The sequence below is a fragment of the Drosophila arizonae genome, chromosome 4, assembly GCF_054131065.1.
Source record: "Drosophila arizonae isolate 15081-1271.41 chromosome 4, UAZ_ARI_1.0, whole genome shotgun sequence".
NCBI lineage: Eukaryota > Metazoa > Arthropoda > Insecta > Diptera > Drosophilidae > Drosophila > Drosophila arizonae.
In genome coordinates, this window is record NC_142924.1 from 13,514,927 (window position 1) to 13,539,440 (window position 24,514).

Genomic DNA, 24,514 nt, shown 5'->3' on the forward strand with positions numbered 1-24,514 from the left:
GCAGCAGCGGCCATCGCAGTTCAGTCAGTTTCGAGTCGTGCCACGGTCAGCGTTGCCAGCCCAGCTTCAGTTCCTTTCTGGCTGCCGTCGAATGTTGTCGTCGCTCGGTTGAAATACGCGCAAGCATCAAACGCGGCAAAAAGTTAAAAAGAGAAAAATACGTCAAAAAGCGTTCAAAAGCAAAATAAACACAAGAATTACGTTTTTTTCCACCAACCAAACAACTGTGTAGTATTTAAAAGTGTATTAAATATTGTTATTGAAAATACTAATGAGAATATTAAAAAAAAAAAGAAGTGACACAAACAACTTTCAGAACAAACACAAATTGAACAACAAATAAACAAAAGCACATTTCTGGATTAAGTGCTCAAAAAAAGGAAATAATTAAATAAATATAAAAGTTCCTGTTGCAAGTCAGTCAACAACAACAACAACCAACAACTACAGCAGCAACAACAACAACTTGGATTACTACAACAACAGTATTATTAAACAAACAAACAAACAACTAGCACAAACAAACAACAAGAAACAAATTATTTGCAACAAGTGCAACAAACAACAACAAATTTGTTTCGAATAAAATTAAGCAACAAGTGCAAAACAAACAAACAACAAAAGTTAACAACAAATTTTGCTAGCAACCAAAAAAAGAAAATTTTTAAAAAGAGTTCAAGAAACAACAACAAACAGACGCACGAAATGTGAAAGCGTAACAAGAAAAACAACAACAACAACAAAAGTTAAAAACAAAAAACCAGATTTTAATAATCAAATCATCAGAAAAAAAGTGAAAGAAAAAGTGCACAAAAAGTTAAAAATAAATAAAAAGAAAACAAAACAACAACAACAAAACTTTTGCCAAAATGTCGCTGAACCTTTGAGCAAAGCAAACAAAAACAACAAAAAGTAACAGTTGAAAACAAACAACAGCAAACAAACAAGAAACACACCGTGTCGAGTGTGCTTAGATGTCCATGTTATTTGTTTGATGCCATGCAATTGATTGTTGACAAAATTCCCATGTATTCCAAACAAACAACGAAGCGCAATTCCAAAAAGTAAGTTCAATCAAAACAACAATATCATCCGCCCCCCTGACCACGCCTCCACGCATACAAACACTCTAAGAACAACTCTGAAATCAAGTGAAAAGTGAATCCAAAGTTTAAAAACAAAAACAAAAATTAAAAAAAAGAAAGAAAAGCAAAAACAAATACAAAAAGCAAAAGTGAGCATAAGAACAGCAACAACTACAACAACAAACAGTTAAATCGTTAACAGTTAGCGCTGATAAGCCGCTCAGCGAATACAGCAATAGCAACAAGAATAAGAACAACAACAACTACAACAGAAGCAGCAGCAGCAGGCAAAAGCAATCGCTGGCTGCGCTGCTGCTCTCCTCTGCCGCCACAGCAACAACAAGTGCAGCAGCAGCAGCAACAACAACAACAATTCGCACAATAAAGCAAAACTTAGGTAAAATGTCTAAAAATAAATTCCATTTAAAACAACAAAAATAAAGAAAAAAGTACTTAAAAAACTGAGCAAAGACAAAAATAAATAAAAAATATTTTACTTTACCTTTTAATTGTATTTTTGCCAAAAATAAATACCTTAAAAATAAATTCACGTAGTGTATAAAAAATATTGCTCGAAATGATAATAATAAAAAGAATAAATAAACAAAACAAAATTTGCTCAAATTTTTGTTAAATAGATAAAAACAAAATAAAATAAAATATATATTTAATTGTTGTGCTTTGAAAGGAATGTGCTTTTGTTTTTAGATATTTTATGTAAATTTTGTGTGACTTTTTGCTTTAGTTGTTGTAGTTTAAATTAGCTTTAAGTGATAAGAAAAATTAACAAAATTAAGTAATCTATATTAGTTGTCAATATGTATGTGTATATTTAAAGCCTTTAAGAGTTTTTTGCATTCAATGGATTTTTCCTTCACTCAAACAAAAAACAAAACGGTAAACACACATAGAGGGAGAGAGAGAGAGCGGCAGCTTTACATCAGCTGTGTGACAGGCATAATGCGTGGCTTTGCCCACTCTTCGCCCACTCTCCCTCTCTTTATTTCGCCTGCTGCTGCTATTGCTCTCAAACTCACGCACAGCTGACCCATAATTGACTCAAACGCACGCACACACACACACACACGCACACAAACAACTCAGCTTGCACGTACGCCAAAGAGCGCAGCCAGCAGGCAAAGGCAGTATGTATGCTATCTCTCTCACTCGCGCTTTCAGCCTTAGCAAACATTTGCCATTGAGTGCACAATTTGTAGCGACCTACTGCTGTTGCTTTGTTGTTGCTGTTGTTGGGCTGAGCATTTTTTCTAAGAGTTTTCCATTGAACTATTTTCGTAGAAAGAAGGCAACACAAAGTTGCCAAGATAGAAAATTTTCCCAAGACGCGACGATCCGCTTGCCTGCCCGCCTCTGCTCAGCGCAGCGCAGCTCCGCTCAGCCCTTGCAACAACAGCAGCAGCAGCAGCAGCTCGGCAATGTTTTTGCCCAAATTCAGTTTATTGTATCTTTTGTAACATGGCGCGGGGAGCTCGTGAACAAAACAACAGCAACAACAACAAAAAAGGTCACTCGTCGAAGCATTACACACTCGTCCCGTCTTCGTCTTCGTCTTCTTCTCCGTCTCATCTCGTTTTGGGTCTGCCTTTGTTTCTATTTCTATTTCTCTTACCCACTTCCATATCCAATCGCCTACCTACGCCTTTCTCTGTGTGGCTCGTTTGCCGTTTTTTCTGCCCTCGTCTTCGTCTTCATCTTTTATTTTCTTCTCACATGCCACGCATATTTCATACACACACGCGCACACACTCTCACACGCTTGTAATTCATCATCGTAAGGGTCTTTACATAGCGATCTTATATGTAGCTGGGAAGTGCAGGCAAATGCCGGCACAGGTAAGACAGAACCTTAACCCATTTGCACGCACAGGTAGCCAATAGAGAAAGAAAACAGAATAAATGGAAAACAGTTGGAGAACCAAGCAGAAAATGGCCAGCTTAGCCAGAAAATCGCTGAAAAGTAGCACAGAAATAAATCACTTGACGCGTTCACTGGAATGCAATGGAAGATTCTTGGAAATCTTATGAAAAAATACCCAAAAAAAAAAAACATATTCACAGTTCTTACAAATAATCAAAATACAGCAATAAAAGACAAATAAATTTGACAGATTTGATTTAGTTTAAATGGTAAATTAGGATTTAAAATAATTAACAAACTAATTTTAGTGGAATACAGTGGAATATTCGAGAGAATATTTACTGAAAAATATAATTTATTTATTTTTTATAATTTAAAATATGAAGATAATGAGCTAGAATTTGGATATTCATCAATTATTAAAAACTGGAAAGTAATATATAAAAAATATGTGGAATGTGGTAGAACATTTTGAAACTCTTTAGGTTGCGTTAAGCAATTTGTTTGCTTAACAAAATTTATGGACTGTAGATGATATATGTATATATTAATTTAAATAACTGAACAGTTAGGCCATAATAAATAACTGGGAAATGCTTGATGATATATAAGCAATTAACTGAGAATTCCTGTTTGACTATCAAGATTTAGAAAGGCATAAAAACCAGAGATTATTAAAAGCTCATTGGAAACTAATTCAGTGCAATGCACTGGAAAACTCTTCAAATTATATCAAATTAAAATGTACTTGAAAATTGCAAAATTTCTATTGAAAACTGTGAAAAATGAACTGAAAAATTGATCTCAATTGTAAGCTTCAAAAATCTTGTAAAAGTCTCTTACAACAATTAACACCCTGTTAATGCGGCGCATGCACAACACCCCCTGATAGTACCCGCCAGCGATAACAATTTAAAAAACAAAAAAAAATAAGTGAAGAAGAGGAAGATAAAAAGTAAATACAGCAAACTATGCGACACATCAATCAACCACCAAGGCAACCAAATCACAACCCATCAACAATATACATAAAGCCCATAAACCAACCACCAGACGGGCAGACGAACCGAAAACCGAAAACCGAAAAGGACGCACAAAGTAGCTGTTTTTACCTTCCGACTTCCTGTTCGAGCCTTTGGCAATTTTCACACGGGAAATAAAAATGCGATACAATTGAACGAAGAGCAGAAAAACAAAACCTAAACGCGGAAAACCATTTGCAAATCGCAAAAAAAAAAAAATACATATATATACTTATATATGTGTGTATAATATAATAATAACAAACAACCCCCATGGGATATTGGTTAGATGCAAAGCGAAAGATCAGCAGAGAGCGAACACACACACTGGCTCTCTCAGAATCCTACTCTCTCTCTCTCTCTGAGATGTCTCATTAACCCTAGAGAAACAAACATTCGGTGCGTTTATTGCTTTATCGAGTCCGCTTGCACTTATAAAAGTGCCTTTAATAAGTGCGTGCTATTATTAATAAACCCATCAGTGAAACGGGGGCTGAAGCGAACAGCAACAACCCTCAACAACAACACACACACGCACACACATACACACACACACAAACAAACAAAGACAGGGGAAAGCTCGAGTCCATGACAATAGTTACACGTGTTAAGCAAAGCAACCCCTGAACCGCTGTGAAGGTCAACGCTTGTCTCGCATATCTAATTGCGAAATTTTTTGATTGCGCTTTAATGGGTTAAGAAGCTGACTTTTGACTCCGACTCCAATTTCCATTTACAATTCCAGTTCCGATTCCGATTCCGATTCCGTTTTCAATTGAGATGCGCCGTTTTGATCACTTGATTTGTCGTTTTATCATCGCATACCCATACGCCTAGTTGGCGGCTGTCCCCAAAACACCTTGAAGAAGTCACATGATAAAAACTAAAAACACAAACCATATTTAACGACCCAATTAAAAGGCAGCCAACATTGATATCAGCGCAGCGCAAAACAGAACAGAAAAGAAATCTATATGTATGTATGTATATGTGTATGCTTAAAATGGAAAAACAGCGAGAAACCGAAATATTTTCAACATGTCAGCCATAGATAGCACACGGTTCCAGTGCTCTAACTTCTCCGGTTCACTATAGCTAAAATCAAAGGTAACCAATTCTTATCAGCGAACGACAACAACAACAACAACAAATTATAGAGCAAAGTGTTGTTTGTATACCCTGCGGATATGTAAATGGGCGTTGATATGTTGTTTTAGTTTTCGTTTTTCTATGAAAGAACTCCAATATAAGTTTCAAGGGTATCTATAGTCAAAAGACTATAGATAAGAAGCATATACCTAAATTACTATAATCTTTATCTATAAGTTACCCAAATGTATAGGGTATCTGCTGTACAATCATTACCTTCTATCAGTTCGAGCTGTTTGCCTTTCTGTTGACAGCCAGACAGAAACGCGTTCCAGACAATGGAAATTTTCTATGCATTCTAAACCTTAGCCTTGCCCCCACCCCCTTGCGAGGGGGGAAACCCATTTTCCCACTTATAGTTCCACTTGTCGGCCTGACATATTTCATTTTGTTTTTCGCTCAGGTATGCAGAAAATTTGTTGCCTTATCGTAGCGCTTATCGCCGTCTTGCCGTCCGTAGTTCCCATTGCCCATGCCCCATTGCCATCGCTGCGTCGCTCTTCGATTGTCAACGGCTTTTTGTGAATGGAACTTGAAAGCATTTATTGCTGCTTGGGCGATTACATTACGAAATCGGAATGAACTCGAACTCTGATTTACGGCCGGCGAAATGAATGAAATTGGCCAAAGAAGTGCAAGACCTGAAGAGGTTGCCGAAGGTGATCTTCAGTCGAATCTAAATTAGTCAGGTGAAACAGATTGATGAATTGAGTCACTGTAATTTATAATAGTTAAATAGTTTTATTTCAGATATATAGCCTGTATAATATTGATACTTATCTAAATTAATTCCTCTTAGCTTCCGCATATTTGCGCCTCTCTTTGCGCTTCTCACATATGCAATAATACGGCTATGCTACTTCAAGCTTAGTTTAGTCTAGGCAAATCCAATCTTTCTTTGCGCTTCTCTCCACCTTTGCTATGCAGCCCTCTCTCGGCGCTTCTCTCTTGGCATATGCGAGGCCTACGTTTCTCATGCCTGTTGTCTGTTATCTATGCGCTTCTTCCAACTGGCTGCTATCTATGCGCGCTCTTCCTTGCGATTCTCATGGCAGAGCTGATAGCTCTGCGCGCACCGCTCTCTGCGCTTCTCAGCATGTTCAGTCAACACGCTTATCAGTTGATTTCCTCATGCCACACAATTTTCTAGCTGCTTCGTTTTGGACTATCTTTAAATATTTAGTGTGGTTATGCGAGCAAGTTTTGTGGTTTATTTTCGGAATTTATGGCACAAATTTTTGACTTGTTTCGCTTTGTTTCTTCATTTTGTTGTTGATTTTAGTTTTCTGTTTTTGTTTTTTTCTTGGATTTTTGGGGCTTGTTTTGTTTGCTGTGTTGCAGTATCGGATTGTTGTTGCTTTTTAGCTGTACTTCAGTAGACATTTTTTTGTGTTGCTTGAAACTGGTTTTCAAGTACGACGCCAGCGTCGGCAGCGACGTCAACGTCGCCAGCTTTGTCGATTTATGCGTTGAGTTTTTCGTCGTTTTTATTTTGCGCTGTTGCAATTTTTGCTTTGTTTTATTTTAAAATGTGATTTATGTATATTGTTTATGTATTTTGTTGTTATTGTTTGTTGTGCGCAAAATACTTGAGCAAAAATTATTGCAGCTTCTTTTTTGTTGTTGTTGTTGTTGTTGCCATTTGGCTTGTCGCTGACAGGCTTCAGCCTTCGATTTATTTTTAATGTTTATGTGTCTCTAATTGTTTATGCTTTTTTTTGCGCTAACTCTTGTACAATACGCGTCTGCTATTACCTCGGCTTCATCATCTGCTTCTTCTGTCGATTGCATTTAATTAGCGATTAGATAAACAACAAAAGTACAAAATACAAAACAATAAACTTTGCTTTGATGACGTTTGACGTATTATCCAATTCATACAGAATTTGTCGTGAGCCACAAGGCTGTATACATACAAACACACACAAACGCACACACACACCTACACACCTTTGCCCTGCAACTACAACAACAACAACAACAACAACAGTTTGCTGGCATAAATTTTGTTTCAGCGAAAAAACTGACAGATAAGATAGGCAGCGCGTATAACTAGAAACTAGAATTATAAAAAGAAAAAAAAAAAAAAAAACACGAATGGGAATATAAAAAACCAAAGTAAGGTGTGCAAAATTGTCGCTGATTGATAGTTGAAAACAGGTGAGGACAGGTGAGACCCGGACCAGGTATGGTTAGTTGAGCGCAGAACTGGCAAATGGAACTGCCGCAGAGCCATGGCGACTCTTGACTGTTGACTGTTACTGACTGATTAGCGCGCGTTACAAGGCGTTCTTTTTTTTTATCGCAACACGAGCAGACGAGCCAGCCATTTGGGGTTACAACACAAGGACAACAACAGCAGTAGCAGCAGCAGCAGCAGCAGCGGCAGCAACAATAACCAACAACAACAGCAACTGGCAACAATAACACAAACACAAACAACAGCAGCAAAATGCAATTTACAAAGTTTTGCGAAATGCAATTTTGTTTTATTTATGCGTTTGCAACTGAGCAAAACGGCGCAGTTTTAGATATACATTTAATTTATATGTAAAGTACAGTAAAAAGAGTCTATAAAGACTTTGTATTCAATGACAATTGGGCAAAGTTGCAAGTGAAAGCATTGTTCAGGCTTTAAAAATGAAAGGAAAGGTAAAGAGAGTTGTATGTTAAACAGGCAAATATTTAATGTAAATACAGCTACAAAATTAATTGGAAAAACAATTTAAATAAAATTATTTTTTATTTTTTTTAAATATATTTATATATTTAAAATTTAAAATTAAAAAATATGTGTAGAAGCATTTATGATGCAACTAAATTATCATCTTGGCTCCCAGAAGTATGTTATAATTTTTAAATATTATATTATTTGAATATATATATAATTTCTTACATATATGCTTTTATTTTGTAGTTCTGTTCATTTAAGCATATTATATATAAAATATAAATATTTCTTTTATATATAAAGTTTGATCAGAAAGTGATTTTGTGCCACTGTGCACTCAATACGTTTAACAGTATTCATATACGATCACAATTGAAAGCTTAAACATGCTAATTAGCTCACTCACACACATACACACACATTGGCGCACACACATTCACAAACTATTGCCTGTCATAGAAAGCAGCTCACATTGCGTATACGCAGCGTGCAACATGATTTGTTGCTAGCGTATAGCCATTGTTTAAGCTAATGTTGCCGTTGCTGTTGTTGTTGTTGTTGTTGCTTTTGTTGCCGCTGCCGTTGTCTACAGTTGCAGTTGCCAGCAGCTGCTGACCAAAGCATTCAAATATTGCTCATACCACATGTGTAACACAGCCTGGCTACAGTGCGAACAAAAGGCAACAGGCAAACAAGCCGGCAAAACATTTATAAAAATGAATTTAAAATCGACAGGAAAAATGCAACAACGCACCGAAATTTAGAGCCAATATTTTACCATAGCAAGTGGAAGGGAGAAAAAGAGAGAGAGAAAGGGGCGAGTGTGCAGGGTTACATATGAATATGCTTTTCAGCTTGTGTTGTTGTTGTTGTTGTTGTTGTTGCTGGGCTGTTGCATTATTTGCATTGGATTTTTAATCAAAAAATGTGAGCCTTTTTTCAATTTCTTTCTGTTCGGAAGTTTTTCCTTTTAAGCCCCCCCTCGACCTCGGGTCGAACAAATAAAAGCCACATGGCATTTGTATTTGTGCTTATGTTTGTGTTTGAGGGTTGCTCTGCGGTGGTTGCTGCATGGAGTCTATTATGCTGATTTATTTTTATTTTTATTGCAATTTATGATGAAACGATGAGCGCATGAGTGTGTGTGTGTGCGACTGTGAGTGTGAGTGTGAGTGTGCATGCGGGCCTCTCGAGTCGAATTCATTGGCAAATAAATCATAAGACGGAGAAACTTTATACGAACGCAGCAGGCGCTTGGGCGCCAAGTAATTCACTCAAAATGAAACCATAAAAGCGAACCGGCAGCAGGAGTAGAAAGAGAGCGTATGGCGATTTCTGTAACTCGAGGCGCCTGCCAGCCTTATGATGTCCTGCTGTGTGTGCCACCCAAATAGTACTTTAAGGCGATGGATGTGTAGCAGCGGCTGCAAAAAAAAAAGTGTTGCATAGCTGCAGGCGCCGCAGGCAAATGCAGAAGGGGGAAAGTGGAAAGGCAGAGTGGAAGAAGGCAAAACTATGTAGAAGCCAAGGCAACCTGAAAGCAAATCCACAACAATACCTCGCCGCAGTGACATGCAAAAATTGCAAACGTAAAAAGCTCCTGAAAAAAACTCCACAAGCAACAAAAAGCAAGAAAAAAGCAAACAAATTTCAGCAAAATGCAATTCGATAAAGGCAAAAAGCAGAGAGGGCAGAGAGACAGAGACATGGATTGGGTTTTCGGGATTGCGATGCGGTTCAGTTTGGGTTTTACTGGCAGCTCAGCATTAAACACCCTTGGAAACAACTGTCAAACGCATTTCAAGAGGGTATCGGATGCAGCAGCAGCAACGGTAACAGCAAGGGTAGCTGGCTATCGGTTATGAAATGTGGAGGCATTGTATGAATGCTTCCCTTCCCCTTCCCCTTCCCCTTCCACTCCGCCCACTCCATGCACTCATTCACTTTGCTGTCTGTCGTTCAGCATTTCGCATATGATTGGTTTTTACACCAAATACAGGGCATAGCTCTCTCTCTCTCTCGTCCTCAGTGTGTGCTTGTGTGTGTATGTGTGTGAGCTGGCTTTTTTAATTGCCTTACGATGTTTTTCTCTGTGTCTGCTGCTGGTGCTGCTAGTGCTGCTGCTGCTGCTTCTACTGTTCTGATGGCATTCCACATTCCAGATATATATCCCCTTGTTCGTCATCTTTCATTCAAAATTTATCGAATATTGCTCATACGTCGCGTAGTACACGCTCGAACAAGCTCTGGCTCCACTCTATTGATAGCAGAAACTTACACACACACACACAGATACCGAAATATGTATATGTGTATGTATGTATGTAGCCTCCGTTCGTTTGTTTCACGCACGTGTCTGTCAATTTTTTACGGCTCTCTCCCTCTCAATCTATCTCTCTGTCTCTTTTGCTTTCCTATTTTGTTTTGCTTTACACGCGCCAGCAAATGTCGTCTATAAAAAGCGCACGACAACAGTCGCCGAATCACAACAATACGATAAATAATACAACAACAAAATATATAACAAAAAACTTTTGCACTTATTTTTCTACATAAACATACATACATGATCACACACATATGTATGTACATACATATTTTTTTCGCATAACAAACATTTGCCAATCATGAACTCGAGCCAGACAATATGTGACTATATATTGTGCAATATTTCCTCAGCTCCCTGCTCTATCTCACTCTCTCTCTCTCTCTCCCTCTCACTCCCTATTTGTCTGTCTCTTTATCGCACTCAGTCCACTAATTCATCTAAGCCCCCAAACCCTGTTTGGAGCATATAAAAAACACATATTTCATTTGACTGCTGACATAATCAACCCTCTGCTCAGACAAGCCTCCAACCACAGCCACAAAAAATGAAAATAATAAAAAACAAAAAACAAATTCGCATTTAATATTGAAAATTCGCTCAAAATTCCGAAAAAGTCGACTGAAAAAAAATCAAGCCCAGCTTTTGTCGTTGTACTTTTTTTTTTTTTTTTTTTAACTACGTCTCGGAAAACACGCAAAGTTTGAGCGCTTTATATGGACGACACCTAACATCCCGCCCCGCCTCGGTCCGCCCACTTTGGCAGCCATCAAACAACATAAACACGGAAATCAGACGAAAAAAAAAAAAAAAAACAATTTTATGACCGCCGCAAATTGAAATGCGCGCAATTCACAATTAGCTAAGAAAGAGCGAGTGCGAGAGTGAGCGAGCGAGAGCGAGCGAGCTAGTGGGATCACCTCATGCACAGATTTCCATCTGTTCGCTTCTTTGTCTTTTTTATTATCTATATATTTTCGGTTTATGTTTGTCGCGTTCTTTTTATCTAATCAATAAAGAAATTTATATCTAATCAACGTACGAAACAACTACGAAAACTGAACTGAAACAAAGCACACCAACAACAAGTGCCAACGGCGTCATCAGCTACACACACACATATTGACTCGCTCATATATATATGCATATTGCGCTCTCACACTCTCCTTCTCTCTCTCTTATTTACCTCTCTCATGTAATGCAAATTGTAATTCACATAATGAGGCAAAGCGAAATGACGAAAAGACGCGAACTTGACGATTATATGACAAAGCAATGTAAGCCCAACCCGTTCAACCCTCAACTTTGCGCGCTCTCTTTGCCGCGCTCTCTTCTCTTCGCATTGTTGTTGATTTTACATTTGCACTATTTGTGATCGCTGTCCGTCTCGCTCGCGCACACTATCTGTTGAAGGTTATGCTGTTTGTATGACAGCAGTCAGCACATTAACAGGAAGTTATAACTGTAACTAGATATGTGCATAGATAGACAGACAGACAAACAGATAGATAGATAGATAGATTGATAAAGAAGCGACTAACACGAAGCGCACGAAATTTAGACGAAATGCATATTTTGATGCATTCGACAAACAAGTGCAAGCGTTTCATTGAAATTAATCTAGGCTAAATAAATGCACTATTCAAACAACATAAATCACAAAGAAAGCTTTTCATTGGAATTTCTCCGGTAGCATTTGGAAAACATGCTGTCGTCTTATCTCACTCACTCACTTCTTATCTGTCAACTCAGTCAGAATATGAAGCTTTTTAGTGGTTTAGAAAGCGAACTATGTCAAATGATTTCCATAAATAATATTGCAGCTGAAAGGAACCTGTTCACACGAGCGATGAACCAATCCGACGAGTAAACCGGCTTCTTCTTCATTTACTCCTTCTACTTCGGACTTTGACTTCAATCGCTACTTCTACTTCTTCTACTCAGTCTGTCAATTATTCAACTGTAATTTGCTGCTTTGTCAGCCTTGAAGCATGCCACACCAAATCCCGGCCAGCTGCAATGACTTTAGCTTGGCCTGCTGACCCGCATTCGCTGCGTCTTGGGAGCACTTGGCTTGGCTCATTGCTGTGGTTTTGTTTGTCCCCACGTCTGGCCCCTTCTCTCTCCGCGTCCCTCTCCCCTCTCTTCACCCGACTGCGCACAGCTCACACGGCGATTAGTTGAACTCAATGCTAATTTATCGTCACAGCCACAATCACAGATCCACTTGACTAGCCAAATGCCCCCACACTCCGCTCACCTACATCTAGCCCACTCTCTGTCCCTCTCGCTCTCGCTCTCGCTCACATCTAGCTGCTACCGGCAAAGCGCTCGTCATGCGATTATCAGCCAATCGCTTAGTGTGCTATTTATTTACATTTGCTAAGGCGCGAGTGTGTGTCTATGTGTGTGAGTGAGCGTCAGTGTGTGTGCGTGTGTGTTCTTTTTTTTTTTTTTTTTTTTTTTTACTGTATTTTGTATTTGCTTTTGTTGTGCGGCGCTGCTTTTTGTAGATGCGCAATTATTGTGAGCGTGTTACTTTATATATTTCTGTATTGTTTTCACTTTATTTATTTATTTTGTATTTTGTACTTTTCCAATTCGCATTGCGTTTTGTGTTTGTGTTCTCGTCGCTTCATATGCTCCATGCTGTTGCTGTTGTTGTTGTCGGGCAAATATGCTTAATTATTTTTACCTTAAACGTCGCTCCATCAAAACGCGAATGTGAAAACAATTTCAAACGAGAGACGTTGCTTAGCCAAAGGTGTGGAGTGGGAGCGAGAGGGTGGGAGAGCGAGGGAGAGGGCGTTGAAGCGAAGGCAGACGTCACTCAGGCCCTGAGCCCATTTGACATTTTAGGCTTTAAATGTCAAAGAGACGACAAAGTAAAAGAAAGAGAAGCACAAGAAGACGAAACGGCAATGCAACTGAGCGACAAGTGAAGCAAACCAAATGCAATGCGAACAGCAGCAACAACAACAACAACAGCAACAACAGCTGCGAGTCAAATGAATGACAGACAGTGTTTGACAATGATGAAATATACATATGCATGCATGCGCGCTGATGACGATGACGATAACGATGACGATGACGATAATCATGATCAATGTGGTCGATGCAATTAATGCAAGCATTAAGCTGACCTCATCGATGAGCCACAAATTGCAATCGACTTGACAATTGCAAGCGTAGCGCATCTGGAGGCACGCTCCACAGGAAACATCCAATGTATTCACAATGTAGAATTATAACTGACTGACTGACTCACTGTGAACGATAAATAATATTCAGGGATATTTATAAACTTACACAGAATAACTCGACAATCAGCTCGCCCAGAGAGGTACTTGGAATTTGTAAATAAAATATTAAAAAAATAAAAATAAATAAATAATATTTATGTAAACATGATTCGCTGTGAGCAATCACATTCGTACGATTATGCGAGAGCTTATATAAAGTATAGAAATAAACGCGATTATTTACTTTATCAATTGCCAATATTCTTATCATCTCACCTGTCTACCTATTGCCTACCTGTCACATTTCATTTGGCTTTTGCTCTCAAAATTTGTCAAATTTCTCGAGATTTGTTGTAAACAAATTCGCTTTCGCGTTTTATTCAAGTCACGAGCTCCTGCTTTTGACCGATTCGTATTTATATCGATGGCCATGTGGTGGCAGGAGGTTGATGCAACAGCCGTGCCCCAATGGCATCTATACTACTATTACCTGCCGCTTGATGTGATCCCGATTAATGAAGAATATTACATTTGCTATGATTGTTGCAGAAAAAATGATGAAATGAACCAGCAGGCGGGCTCCTCAAGGGCGCCAGCCACAGGGGGCCAAATCTCACCGCCAGGTGGCAGCACCAACAGCATTGTGGATGCACAGCAGCAACAACAGCAGCAACATCAACAGCAACAACAGTACTATACTCAACAGCAGCAGCAGCAATACCAGCAGCAACAGCGCGAAAGTTTTTTGGCCTATCAGCAACAGCAGCAGCAACACCAACAGCAGCAACACCAGCAGCAGCAACACCAGCAACAGCAGCGCTCTGTGGGCGGAGGCAACTTTATGCTAGGCAATGAGCTCGTCGGTGGCGACAGCCTGCGCAGCCTAAACAACACCTTCGGTCCCAATTCGGAGTTCACATCGCTCGGCGGCAACAGCTCGGCCAGCTCACTGAGCGGCCTGAGCAACTCCAGCAGCCAGAGCGGACAGGTCCAAACGGGCGTCGGCGCTGGTTATCCTAATATGGTGGCAGCGGCCAGCCAACAGCAGCAACAGCAACAACAGCAACACATGTCCAATATGGATGCCATGAGTGGATACAATCAGGTGAGCTAAACACAGCTGAGCTAAGTACAGCCAGAGAAACTGTTCTGAAGAGAGTGCAGATTACATCAACATATATAACAGCAACATAGCAATTAAACACAGCAAGAGAAACTATTCGCAGAGAGCTAATCTAAACTAAACACAACTAGCATGCTAATCAAAGCTCTCTTAAGGATGCACACATATAAACACAGCTAGAGTTATGAGAGCAGCTTGTGTATACTAAACAAAGCTCTTTCAAGAATATATAATAAACACAGCTAGAGAAAGCTCACATAGCTGAGAACTAAACACAACTATTTAACCAAACAAAGCTCTAAGCTCTCTTCAGAATATCCACTAAACACAGCTAGCACTCCAAACTCAACTCTCTCAAGGATCTCTACTAAACACACGCTTATCTCTCACTTTCTCTGCAGATGGGTGGCGGCATGCATCCGGTTGGAAATGGCGGCATGATGGGCAACGGCAATGGCCAATATATGAATGGTGGCGGCCAGGGCAGTTACAATGGCGCCCAAGGCGGCATGGGCATGGCCGGCATGGGCGGCATGGGCTATGGCAGTGCGGCCGCACAAAGGCATCATCAGGTGAGTGGATGAAGCGATGACATCATCGTCATCATTATCATCATCATCATCATCATTGTGAGCACTGACTGCAGCAGCAGCAGCAGCACTAGTAGCAACAGTAGCTGCAGCCCGGCTTATGGCCAGCTGTTGGCATTTGAAATTCATTTGTGGCCATAAACAGAGTTTTTTTGTTGCTATTTTTGTTTTAATGCCCGCCTCCCCCATTTACGTGCAAACGGCGCACAAAACAGACGCAAAAACAGAACAGCGAATCGAAATCTAAATTGAATTTCTGATGAATTTCTGAATGACAATTTCTGAATGCAAAAGGAAAAGAAGACGCGGAGTTGGCTATAAAACCGCTAAAAACGAATTTGTGGGAGAATTTAGCTAAGGCTAGCTAGAACAATTTCTTGAAATGCTGTATGGGAAGTTAGCTATAAAAAAGCCAGAGAAAGGGAAAGTATTTATAGCTAACATTGACGCTAGAATATTCTAGACAAAATACAGCTAGATTCGACTTGATCATATATGTATTTGTCGCATTTATGATCAGCTTTAAATGCGTTTTCTTAAAGGTTCTCTCAGCACGGTTTGATGAGCTTTTGTAGGTGTAATAAAAAATATATATATACATACATACATAATATAAATATATATATGCATGGTATATGGACAAGGTCACTCTAGAATATAGCTAAGGCTGCTAGAGCAGGAGGAGGGGGACGCGCTAGGGCTTGGGTGGGTCTGTTAGCATTGCGAAAGCTGTGACGACTTAGTGAACGACAGGTAATTCTTTCTCCCTCTCTCTCTCACACACACTCGGTTCAATGCGGTTCGGCTGAGCTCGCTGTAGCTGGGCTCAGTTCGCTTTGGTTGGCAACTCAATTGGTCTGCGACGCAGTTGGCAACGCGCGTCTTTCAATGCGCTTTCAATATCAAATTTAATTGTTGGCGGGCAAAGTGCAGGCAACCGTTGTGGTAGGGAACTGGATAGCGAGAGAGAGCGGCAAAGGGGGTGGGAAAGAGAGGGCGACACTGGGGCTCGGTTTTGGTATGGTTTGGCTAATTACAGCTAAGCAGCTGTGTGACAACAACAACAACAACGTGTTGGGCAATTAGCAGCCACAATTAGCCCCACAAGCCACAAAGCGAGCATTCATGTAGATTAGATGTGAAAAGCCGGAAAACTAATCGAAAATCTGTATCTGAATCTGAATCCTTGCAGATGACGCCAATGAACCAAATGCAGAGCATGTCAATGGGACCGGGCGGGGGAATGCCCGGCATGCAGCAGCAAATGGGCGCCATGAATCCCATGGCCAAGATGCAGGGCATGGCCAACGGCGGCTATCCGCAGCAACAGCCGCCGCAGCAGCAGCAGCGCCGCATGGCGCCCTATCCCCATCCGCAGATGCACATGGCCCAGAAGCGCGCCGGCGCTGGCGTTGGCGTTGGCGGCATGTATCCCAATCCTGCACAGCAACAGCAGCAGCCGCCGCAAATGTACGGCGGACAGCAGATGCATCCCGGTGCCGGCAGCGGCTCCGGAGTGCCCGGTGTGCCACTGCCCATGCAGGCGGGCGCCGGCAATGGCTACGGACGTGGTGGTCCGGCGGGCGCCGGCGCTGGCGCAGGCGCCTACGGGCGTATTTCAGCCGGCAACGGGCCAGTAATGGGTCCCGGCGGTGGCCCCATGATGCCCATGGGCGGAGCCGGCATGGGACCCGGTCCCGGCTGCATGGGCCAGCAGCGCTTTGTGCCGCAGCCAGGTGGCGCGGGCGTTGGCTACGCGCAACAATCGCAATTCTATCCCGGCGGCAATGGCGGCGCCATGGGCGTGGGCGCCGGCCAAGGCGGCATGTGCCCGGCTGGACCGGGCGCCGTTGCCAGCACCGGCAATCCCTATCAGAATCAAGGGTAAGCTAACGACACTCCCAGCTGGACAATGATGCAGTGGCTCATTCTCGCTATCTCCCTTGCAGTTTCCAGCAAAACTATCAGCACAGTCCAGTTCCTGGCAATCCGACGCCGCCGCTGACGCCTGCCTGCAGCGTGCCCTATGTCAGCCCCAATCCGGACATCAAGCCGCCAATGGATAGCAGTAAGTCCATACCTAATTGCACTCTCGTAGAGCATCCACTAATCCCCGACTCTGTGCAGGTGAAGAGATGAGACTGACATTCCCGGTGCGCGATGGCATCATCTTGCCACCGTTCCGCCTGCTTCACAATCTCTCGGTCAGCAATCACGTGTTCCATCTAAAACAGAATGTTTACAACACGCTGATGTGCCGGTAAGTATATATCTAAGCTACTCCAATCCTCGCCAGAAACTAACTGCTCTCTCTCTCTCTCTCTCTCTCTCTCTCTCTCTCTTAGCACCGATTTGGAGCTGCAGCTGAAATGCTTCCATCAGGACGATCGCCAGATGAACACCAATTGGCCGCACACGGTCACCGTCTCCGCCAATGCCACGCCCCTCAACATCGAGCGCTCCGAGAAGAACAGCACGGCGCTGCGTCCGCTCTACTTGAAGGCCGTCTGCCAACCGGGACGCAATACGCTCCAACTAACCGCCAGTTCCTGTTGTTGTGTAAGTGAATCAGATGTGGATCTGATGATCCTTGGCATCCTTAGCTAACTGTCTCTTTTCTCCCTCTGCAGTCCCATCTGTTTGTGCTGCAACTAGTCCATCGACCATCGGTGCGCCAGGTGCTGCAGACGCTGCATAAGCGCAATCTATTGCCACTGGAGCACAGCGTGCAGAAGATCAAGCGCAACCTGAGCCTGCCCAGCGTGGGTGCGGACGGCGTGGCCACCGGCAACAGTCCGGATGCCGCCCAGCAGTGCGCCAAGATCTCATTGAAGTGCCCCATCACGAAGAGCCGAATACGGTTGCCGGCGCGCGGTCACGAGTGCAAGCACGTGCAATGCTTCGACCTGGAGGCGTATCTCATGATCAACAGCGAGCGCGGCTCCTGGCGCTGTCCGGAGTGCAGCAAGTCGGCCATCACAGACACCCTGGAGATCGATCAGTACATCTGGGCCATACTCAACACGCTGAGCACCTCCGACGTGGACGAGGTGATCATTGACTCGTCGGCCAATTGGCGGGCCTTGCAGCACAACGGCGGCATGCCGAATGCACCACAGTCGGGCGCACCGCCGGGCAGTGCTGTGGCCGCCGCTGGCACCGCTGGCAGCGTCAACAACAGCAACGGCAACAACAGCACCAGCAGCAGCAACAACAACAGCACCAACAGCAGCAACAACAACAGTTTGCCAGCTATCAAGCAGGAGCTGTGCGACGACATTGCCAAGGTGATGTCGCCGGGCTCCACGCAGCTGCCCACCTGGGACAACTCGCAGGCCATGAGTCCCTACAACATGCACGACATGAATTCCATTGCCAATGGCAACATGATGGGCAACAACAACGCAGCCAACGGGGCACAGCTGTAAGTACTCAAAAAGGAAGAAAATCCGCTTGGAGCAGTCGCTCACCTTCTCTCTCTCTCTCTCTCTCTCTCTCTCTCTTTCCTTTGCAGTGGCAATCGCAGCAGCTATGATGGCTTCAATGGCAGCCACAGCGACAACAACAGCCTGGCCAACAGCGACGGGGTCAACTCGTTGGATCAGCTCAATGCCATGGAGAAATCACTGAGCGATCAGGTGAGTTCACAGCAAGCAAAGGCAAATGCTCAAATAACTAATCCTCTCTCTCTCTCTCTCTCTTCCTCTCTATCTGGATAGATGCCACACACGCCGCATACGCCGCACACACCTGGCGCCGCCAGCCATCCCATGACACCTGGTGGTCCGCCCAGCGTCAGCTCCTCCCACAATGAGCCCATTAGCGGCGGCACGCCCAATGCCTCCAATGGCGGCAACAACGCCAACAACAACAACAGCACTGGACACAATTCACCACAGACGCCGGGCACGCCCAGCCGCAGCCTGGGCAGCAGCACCAGCATGTCCAACACGGACAGCCAGCAGCAACAGCAACAGCAGCAGCAGCAACAATCCCAGCAGGAGCAACTGCTCAACTCGCTGATAAGCAGCCAGGCGCAGCTGAAGTTCGAGAACGATTTGAGTGCGGATCTGCAGAACTTTGATCCCACCGCTGCCGGACTCGATAATACCGGACACGATTTGAATGTAAGTACCGAGTGCAAGCAGCTAAAGAGTTGCTTAATGCCGATAGTAGTTCAGCAATTGTCTAGCATAACTGCCCCACCCACTTTTAATAAGGATTAAGTCAACCTGAAGCTAACCTCTCTCTTCGTTTTCTCTTTGCAGCTGTTGCAGGATATGGATCCAATGGAAATCTTGTCGTACCTGGATCCGCAGCCAGATTTGAATACGCCACCGTCCAGTGGCAGCAGCAATAACAATGCTAGCGACGATTTGTTGGCCACGCTATTCGATTGAAGTGTGCGCCAGTGTTGTGCAACGCCTGTGGTTGTAGTTGACAGTTATGAGAGAAGCATGATTGAGAAATTCCTTAACAAAGAAATTAAATGAAAGTGAAAAGAATTAAAACAAAAAGAAATGAAATGGATTCAAACCATATTTGTATATAGTATTATTAATTTTAATGAATTGTGCGCTTTAGAGAGACGCATAATTCACAACAAAGAAAACAAAAACCAATTTCGTTTCATCACACACACACACACATACACATACACACCTACACACACACACACACAACAACACAAAATCGAAGCAGCAAATGCAAAAAATTTTGAATTTGCAGTGTTGAAAAACAATGAAATGTGATTTAAAAATTAATTAATTAAATTAATTGGCATTTAATTTAAAGCATAAAAGAAAACCAACAGCAACAATAACAAAAACAAAACAAGTAACAACAACAACAAACAGTCATTATACCGTTAAAAAGAAGAATTCAGTTTGAAAGCAAAAACAAGAAAAAAATTCCTTCAATGAAATTTACGAATTTAACTAAAAGGAAAACTTTTATTTTTAATATAATTTTTTCTCGTTTATTGGAAAGAAGAAGAAAACACAATGTAAGCAACATATTTTGATTTACATTTTCCTATGCGAAATCTGTTTCTTGTTTATTGTACAAAGTATTAAAAAGAAAAAGAAAAAAAAAAGAAAATTAAAAAAAAAACTAAAACAGAAATGATAAAAAAAAAGAAAGGGAAACATGAGCAAACAAAAACAAAACGAAAAACATGAATTAAAATGAGCATAAAAATCCCAACAATTTTATTACATTTATAAAATGAAAAACATTTACATTTTAATTGTTGCATAATTTTAATTATTTTTTAAAACCTATAAAATAAAATGATTTAACATAAAGATAAATTTAACGAAAACAAATATATATAACAAATACAGCAACAGCAAAAATATTAATTGTAAAAATTAAAAAATATATTATTATATATCTTAAGGCAGTTTAGAGAGCGCAAACAAACTATTAAAAATTTAAATCAAATTTAATGCTAGAACTTAAATATAAATATTAAAATAAAATATATGAAAACAACAACAACTTGTATATATCGGATATGTATGTTATATGCGGCAAAAAAAAAAAAAAAAAAAAAAAATTAATTAATACATATAAATAAAAAAAAATACATATATATATATATACAAAAAAGTATTGTTTAAAAACAATTTGAGTTTGGTTTTATTTTGCTTTCAGTTTCGTTTATGATTTAAATATTTAATTTAAATTTTTCAGTTTTTGCTGTGGTTAACATGGACCAATTTTTATACATATATACATATATGTATATATATATATGTATATATATATATATACATATATACACCCACACACCGAACGATTTTTGGGCAGCATAACTAAAAAAAAAAAACGAAAACAAAAAAGTTATATGATAATTATTACAATTATGCATATATATATACATATATTTAAAGCAAAAAACAAGGAGAACAAATATTAAAAAAATTTAAAAATAGCAAAATTTTTAAGCGAATTAAATGCTTCTCGAGTCAACAAAAATAAATGCTTACAACAATTATTGCTAAACAAATCTCGTCAATGTGTTAGTTAAATGAATCTCAACTTTTCTCAATGTTATATCAAAAACAAAACAAAAAAACAAACCATATGCTAAATTATTATATAATGCTTATTGTATTCTTATTGATAAAAACAAAAAAGGAAAAACAAAAGCCCCATATGATATATAAACAAAAGAAGAAAAAAAAAAAACAAAAAAAAATTGTAGTGGTTTCATTGTAAAACAATATTTCATAAATTTACGATTAGCTTCGACATTTTTCTCGCTTCTAAAAAAAAAAAAAAAAAAAAAATAGAAAACAAAAGAAAATGGAAACAGAAATTTGCAAAATGAAAACCTTAAAACATAAAAAACTTTAAAATCTAACAACTCGGTCACTTTGTTTGCGCAGTGCATAGCTAACAGCGTTGCCAGATCGCTGCGATGCGTATGTTGTTTATGCGCTGCGAGAAAGTGAACCATAGACAGTTCTTTGGAACCGGTTCGGGGTCAGTTTAAGGCCATGGAATATGCGCAAATGTGATTTTATTCAAAATAAAATACACATAATAAAACAAAACAAAACAAAAACAAACAAAAAAATAAAATAAACATTATTACAATTAATGACATTTTTATTGAATCGGCATCGGCTGAGAGTGTGTGTGAATGGGAGAGTGTACATACGAGTATTTATCTAAAATAATACATAATGGATATATATGTATATGTATATGTATATATATAATTATATATATACATATATATATTTAATGCTAGCGTTTAAGTTGTAATTTTAAATGATGAAACAAAAGCAAATACACAATTAAATTATATGAAATTAAATGGGGATTGCTTTCGATTCAAGTTTTCAGTTCCAACGGCTCTTCTTGGCGCGCTTCGCATCCGCATTGCTACCTGAGGCTGTGGAGGATGTGGAAGAGTTGCCGCCTGCTGCTGGCGGCGGCGGAGGTGGCGGTGCGGCAAAGACGCCCGTCTCGGGCACCGTCTGTTCCCAGGTGCGATCGCTGGAAGCGCGGAACTGCGAGGAGTATTGCGAGCGGAAGGCCTGACGTATGGCCGAATAGCGATCAGTGGCGGGTCCGCCGCCAGACAGCGACTTAGTGGACTCGCCGAGGGGGCCTTTGGTTTTAGATGCAGCGCCAGCAGATGCACCAGCTCCGCCACTTCCGCCGCCCGCATTGCCCGACCGCTCGCGATAGCCCAGACCCATGAAATTGTTGACGGGCTTGCGTCCCTTGCCCTGCTTGAAGCGTGAGCTGCGGAACCAGGAGCTCTTCATGGCCAGCTCCATTAGATCGTCGGGCACCGTTTGATCAGCACCTTCCAGGTTGCGCACCAGATGCCCAGCAAACTCCTTGTCCTTGTCGGTGACCAGGGTATAGGCGTTGCCCTTCTCGCCAGCACGGCCCGTGCGTCCAATGCGATGCGTGTGCGTGTCAATGTCCCGGGCAATGTCGTAGTTGACCACGTTGCGTATGTGGGGAATGTCGAGGCCACGGGCGGCCACATCGGTGGCCACCAGGATGTCGCATTCCTTGCGCTTGAACTGCGTGATGACCTTGTTGCGGTCCGCCTGGTCCATGTCGCCGTGCAGGAGCAGGCAGTTGTACTCCTTCACCAGCAGATTGTTGGCCACCGTCTCGGCGTCCGCCTTCTTGGTGACAAACACGAGGACAGCGCCCTCAGAGAGGAACTTAACCAGATGGCAGAGCAGCCAGTTCCACTTTTGTAAGGGATTGGGAAACACGTAAACGTGCTGTGTAATGTCCTGGTTGGCTTCATTCAGATCACCCTGGACAATGCGCACCGGATCTGTCAGAATATCGCGAGCCAGACGCTCGATGCGTTTCTTGAACGTGGCCGAGAAGAGCAACGTCTGTCGATCCGGGCGCACATGGTTGCAAATGGAGCGCACCTGCGGCTCGAAGCCCATGTGGAACATGCGATCCGCCTCGTCCAGCACGAGAAATGTGACGCGCCTCAAGTTGGTGGCCTTCATCTTGACCATGTCGATCATGCGACCGGGTGTGGCCACCACAATCTCACAGCCCTGCTCCAGTGCCTTGCTCTGCTCCCACTTGGAGCCGCCGCCGTAGCAGCAGACCACGTTTATGTTGTACACCTTGCCGAACTTTTTGGCCTCGTTGTAGATCTGGAGAGAGAGCTCGCGCGTGGGCGCCAGAATCAGCCCAATTGGTCCGTCTCCCGCACGGAGCTCACGCTGATCCATGAGATGGGTGAGCAGCGGCCAGATGAACGCTGCCGTCTTGCCGGAGCCCGTTTTGGCAATGCCGATGATGTCGCGCCCGGACAGAGCGGCGGGCACCGCCTGGGCTTGAATGGGCGTGGGCTGTGTGTACTCCGCCTTACGCACGGCCTTCAGCAGCTGATCGTCGAACCCGAAGTGGCCGAAGGAGGTGACTGGCTTGGGGGGCTGGGCGCCGCTCACCTTGACGCCCAGCGTGTGGCGCAACTCGCGCACCTGCTCCTCGTCCAGCTGGGCGATGTCCTCGTGCGGCGTATAGAAATTGCGCTCGAAGGGCTCATACTCGATCTCCGAGTGATATATGGGCGGCAGGGGATCGATGTCCTTCTTTTTGGGTGGAGCTATCGGATTGCCATCCTCATCGTAGTCGATCTCCTGATCGGAGCCTTCGTCGCGCATGCCGGCATTGGGGTTCTCTTCCATGTAGCGGTAGTAGCTCTCCTCGTCGTCCTCATCATCGATGTCACCGCGCACTCCCTTCTTCTCGAGCGGTGCTACATTTGTCTTTTGCTGCGGATCTGTGGCACGTACTTTCTCCTTTTCCACCTGCTGTTTGATGCCGGCCATGAACTGTTCCAGCGGATCCTCGTCCGAATCCGAGTCGTTCTTGGCTGGCGCACCCGGGGATCCGGGCGCTGGTATATACGCCTGCTCCGGCGGAGCTTTCTGCGGCGGCTCGTCGTCGTCGTCGAAGTAATCGTCGTCCATGTGTTGCTTGCGCTTGCCCACGAAATTGGTCGAGTTTGTGTACTGGCTGATGGACTCCAGCGTCGAGTAGCCATGCTTTGATGTGTTACCGGCTGTAGCAGCTGCAGCAGCGCCGCCTCTGGACTGATTAAAGCTAAATCGAAATCCACCGCCTCCACGATTGTTGCTTAATGCCGGCGGCGGCGGCACTGCGCTCATATTGTTGCCTGCGCCGGGCTGTTTCTTATAGGGGAAGCCGCCGCCTCCGATGCCACGGTAGTTGCTCATGGCTGCAATAGCTCCTAATATGGCTCTTGCTCTTTTCGAATAAAGCACCAATCAATACAACATACGCGAGAATAGAATTTGCAATATACACATTGTTGCCAACCTAATCAGACTTGTCATTACCCAGCACTGAATTAAAGAGTGTTTCGAGTGTTAACGATTAATCGCCGATAGTA

The 24,514-nt window shown here is 42.5% G+C and overlaps 2 protein-coding genes and 1 long non-coding RNA gene across 4 annotated transcripts in view; 1 reads left to right on the forward strand and 2 right to left on the reverse strand.

Moving 5' to 3' along the window:
• Positions 1 to 13,907, reverse strand: part of LOC149269154 (uncharacterized) — a 47,533-nt gene extending 33,626 nt beyond the window's left edge. Inside the window, exon 1 of the long non-coding RNA XR_016269868.1 lies at positions 11,053 to 13,907. This is a non-coding gene — a long non-coding RNA (uncharacterized LOC149269154). The remainder of the gene's footprint in view (positions 1 to 11,052) is intronic.
• Positions 1 to 21,691, forward strand: tna (Zinc finger MIZ domain-containing protein tonalli). Of its 2 annotated transcripts, none has more exons than XM_018006726.2 (11): positions 1 to 1,482; positions 13,927 to 14,482; positions 14,902 to 15,072; positions 16,283 to 16,974; positions 17,040 to 17,158; positions 17,218 to 17,350; positions 17,436 to 17,649; positions 17,721 to 18,514; positions 18,605 to 18,728; positions 18,810 to 19,217; positions 19,359 to 21,691. In XM_018006726.2, exons 2-11 carry the CDS (start codon positions 13,940 to 13,942, stop codon positions 19,488 to 19,490), a joined length of 3,330 nt encoding a protein of 1,109 aa, XP_017862215.1. In that variant the 5' UTR covers positions 1 to 1,482; positions 13,927 to 13,939; the 3' UTR covers positions 19,491 to 21,691. The 2 variants fall into 2 exon arrangements, with proteins under 2 accessions (XP_017862215.1, XP_017862212.1); XM_018006723.2 differs by having other exon boundaries at positions 4 to 1,064.
• On the reverse strand, positions 21,603 to 24,505 carry LOC108613337 (ATP-dependent RNA helicase DDX42). The gene has a single exon (XM_018006731.2). It carries the CDS (start codon positions 24,336 to 24,338, stop codon positions 21,945 to 21,947), a length of 2,394 nt encoding a protein of 797 aa, XP_017862220.1. The 5' UTR covers positions 24,339 to 24,505; the 3' UTR covers positions 21,603 to 21,944.
• Positions 24,506 to 24,514: the final 9 nt, after the last annotated feature.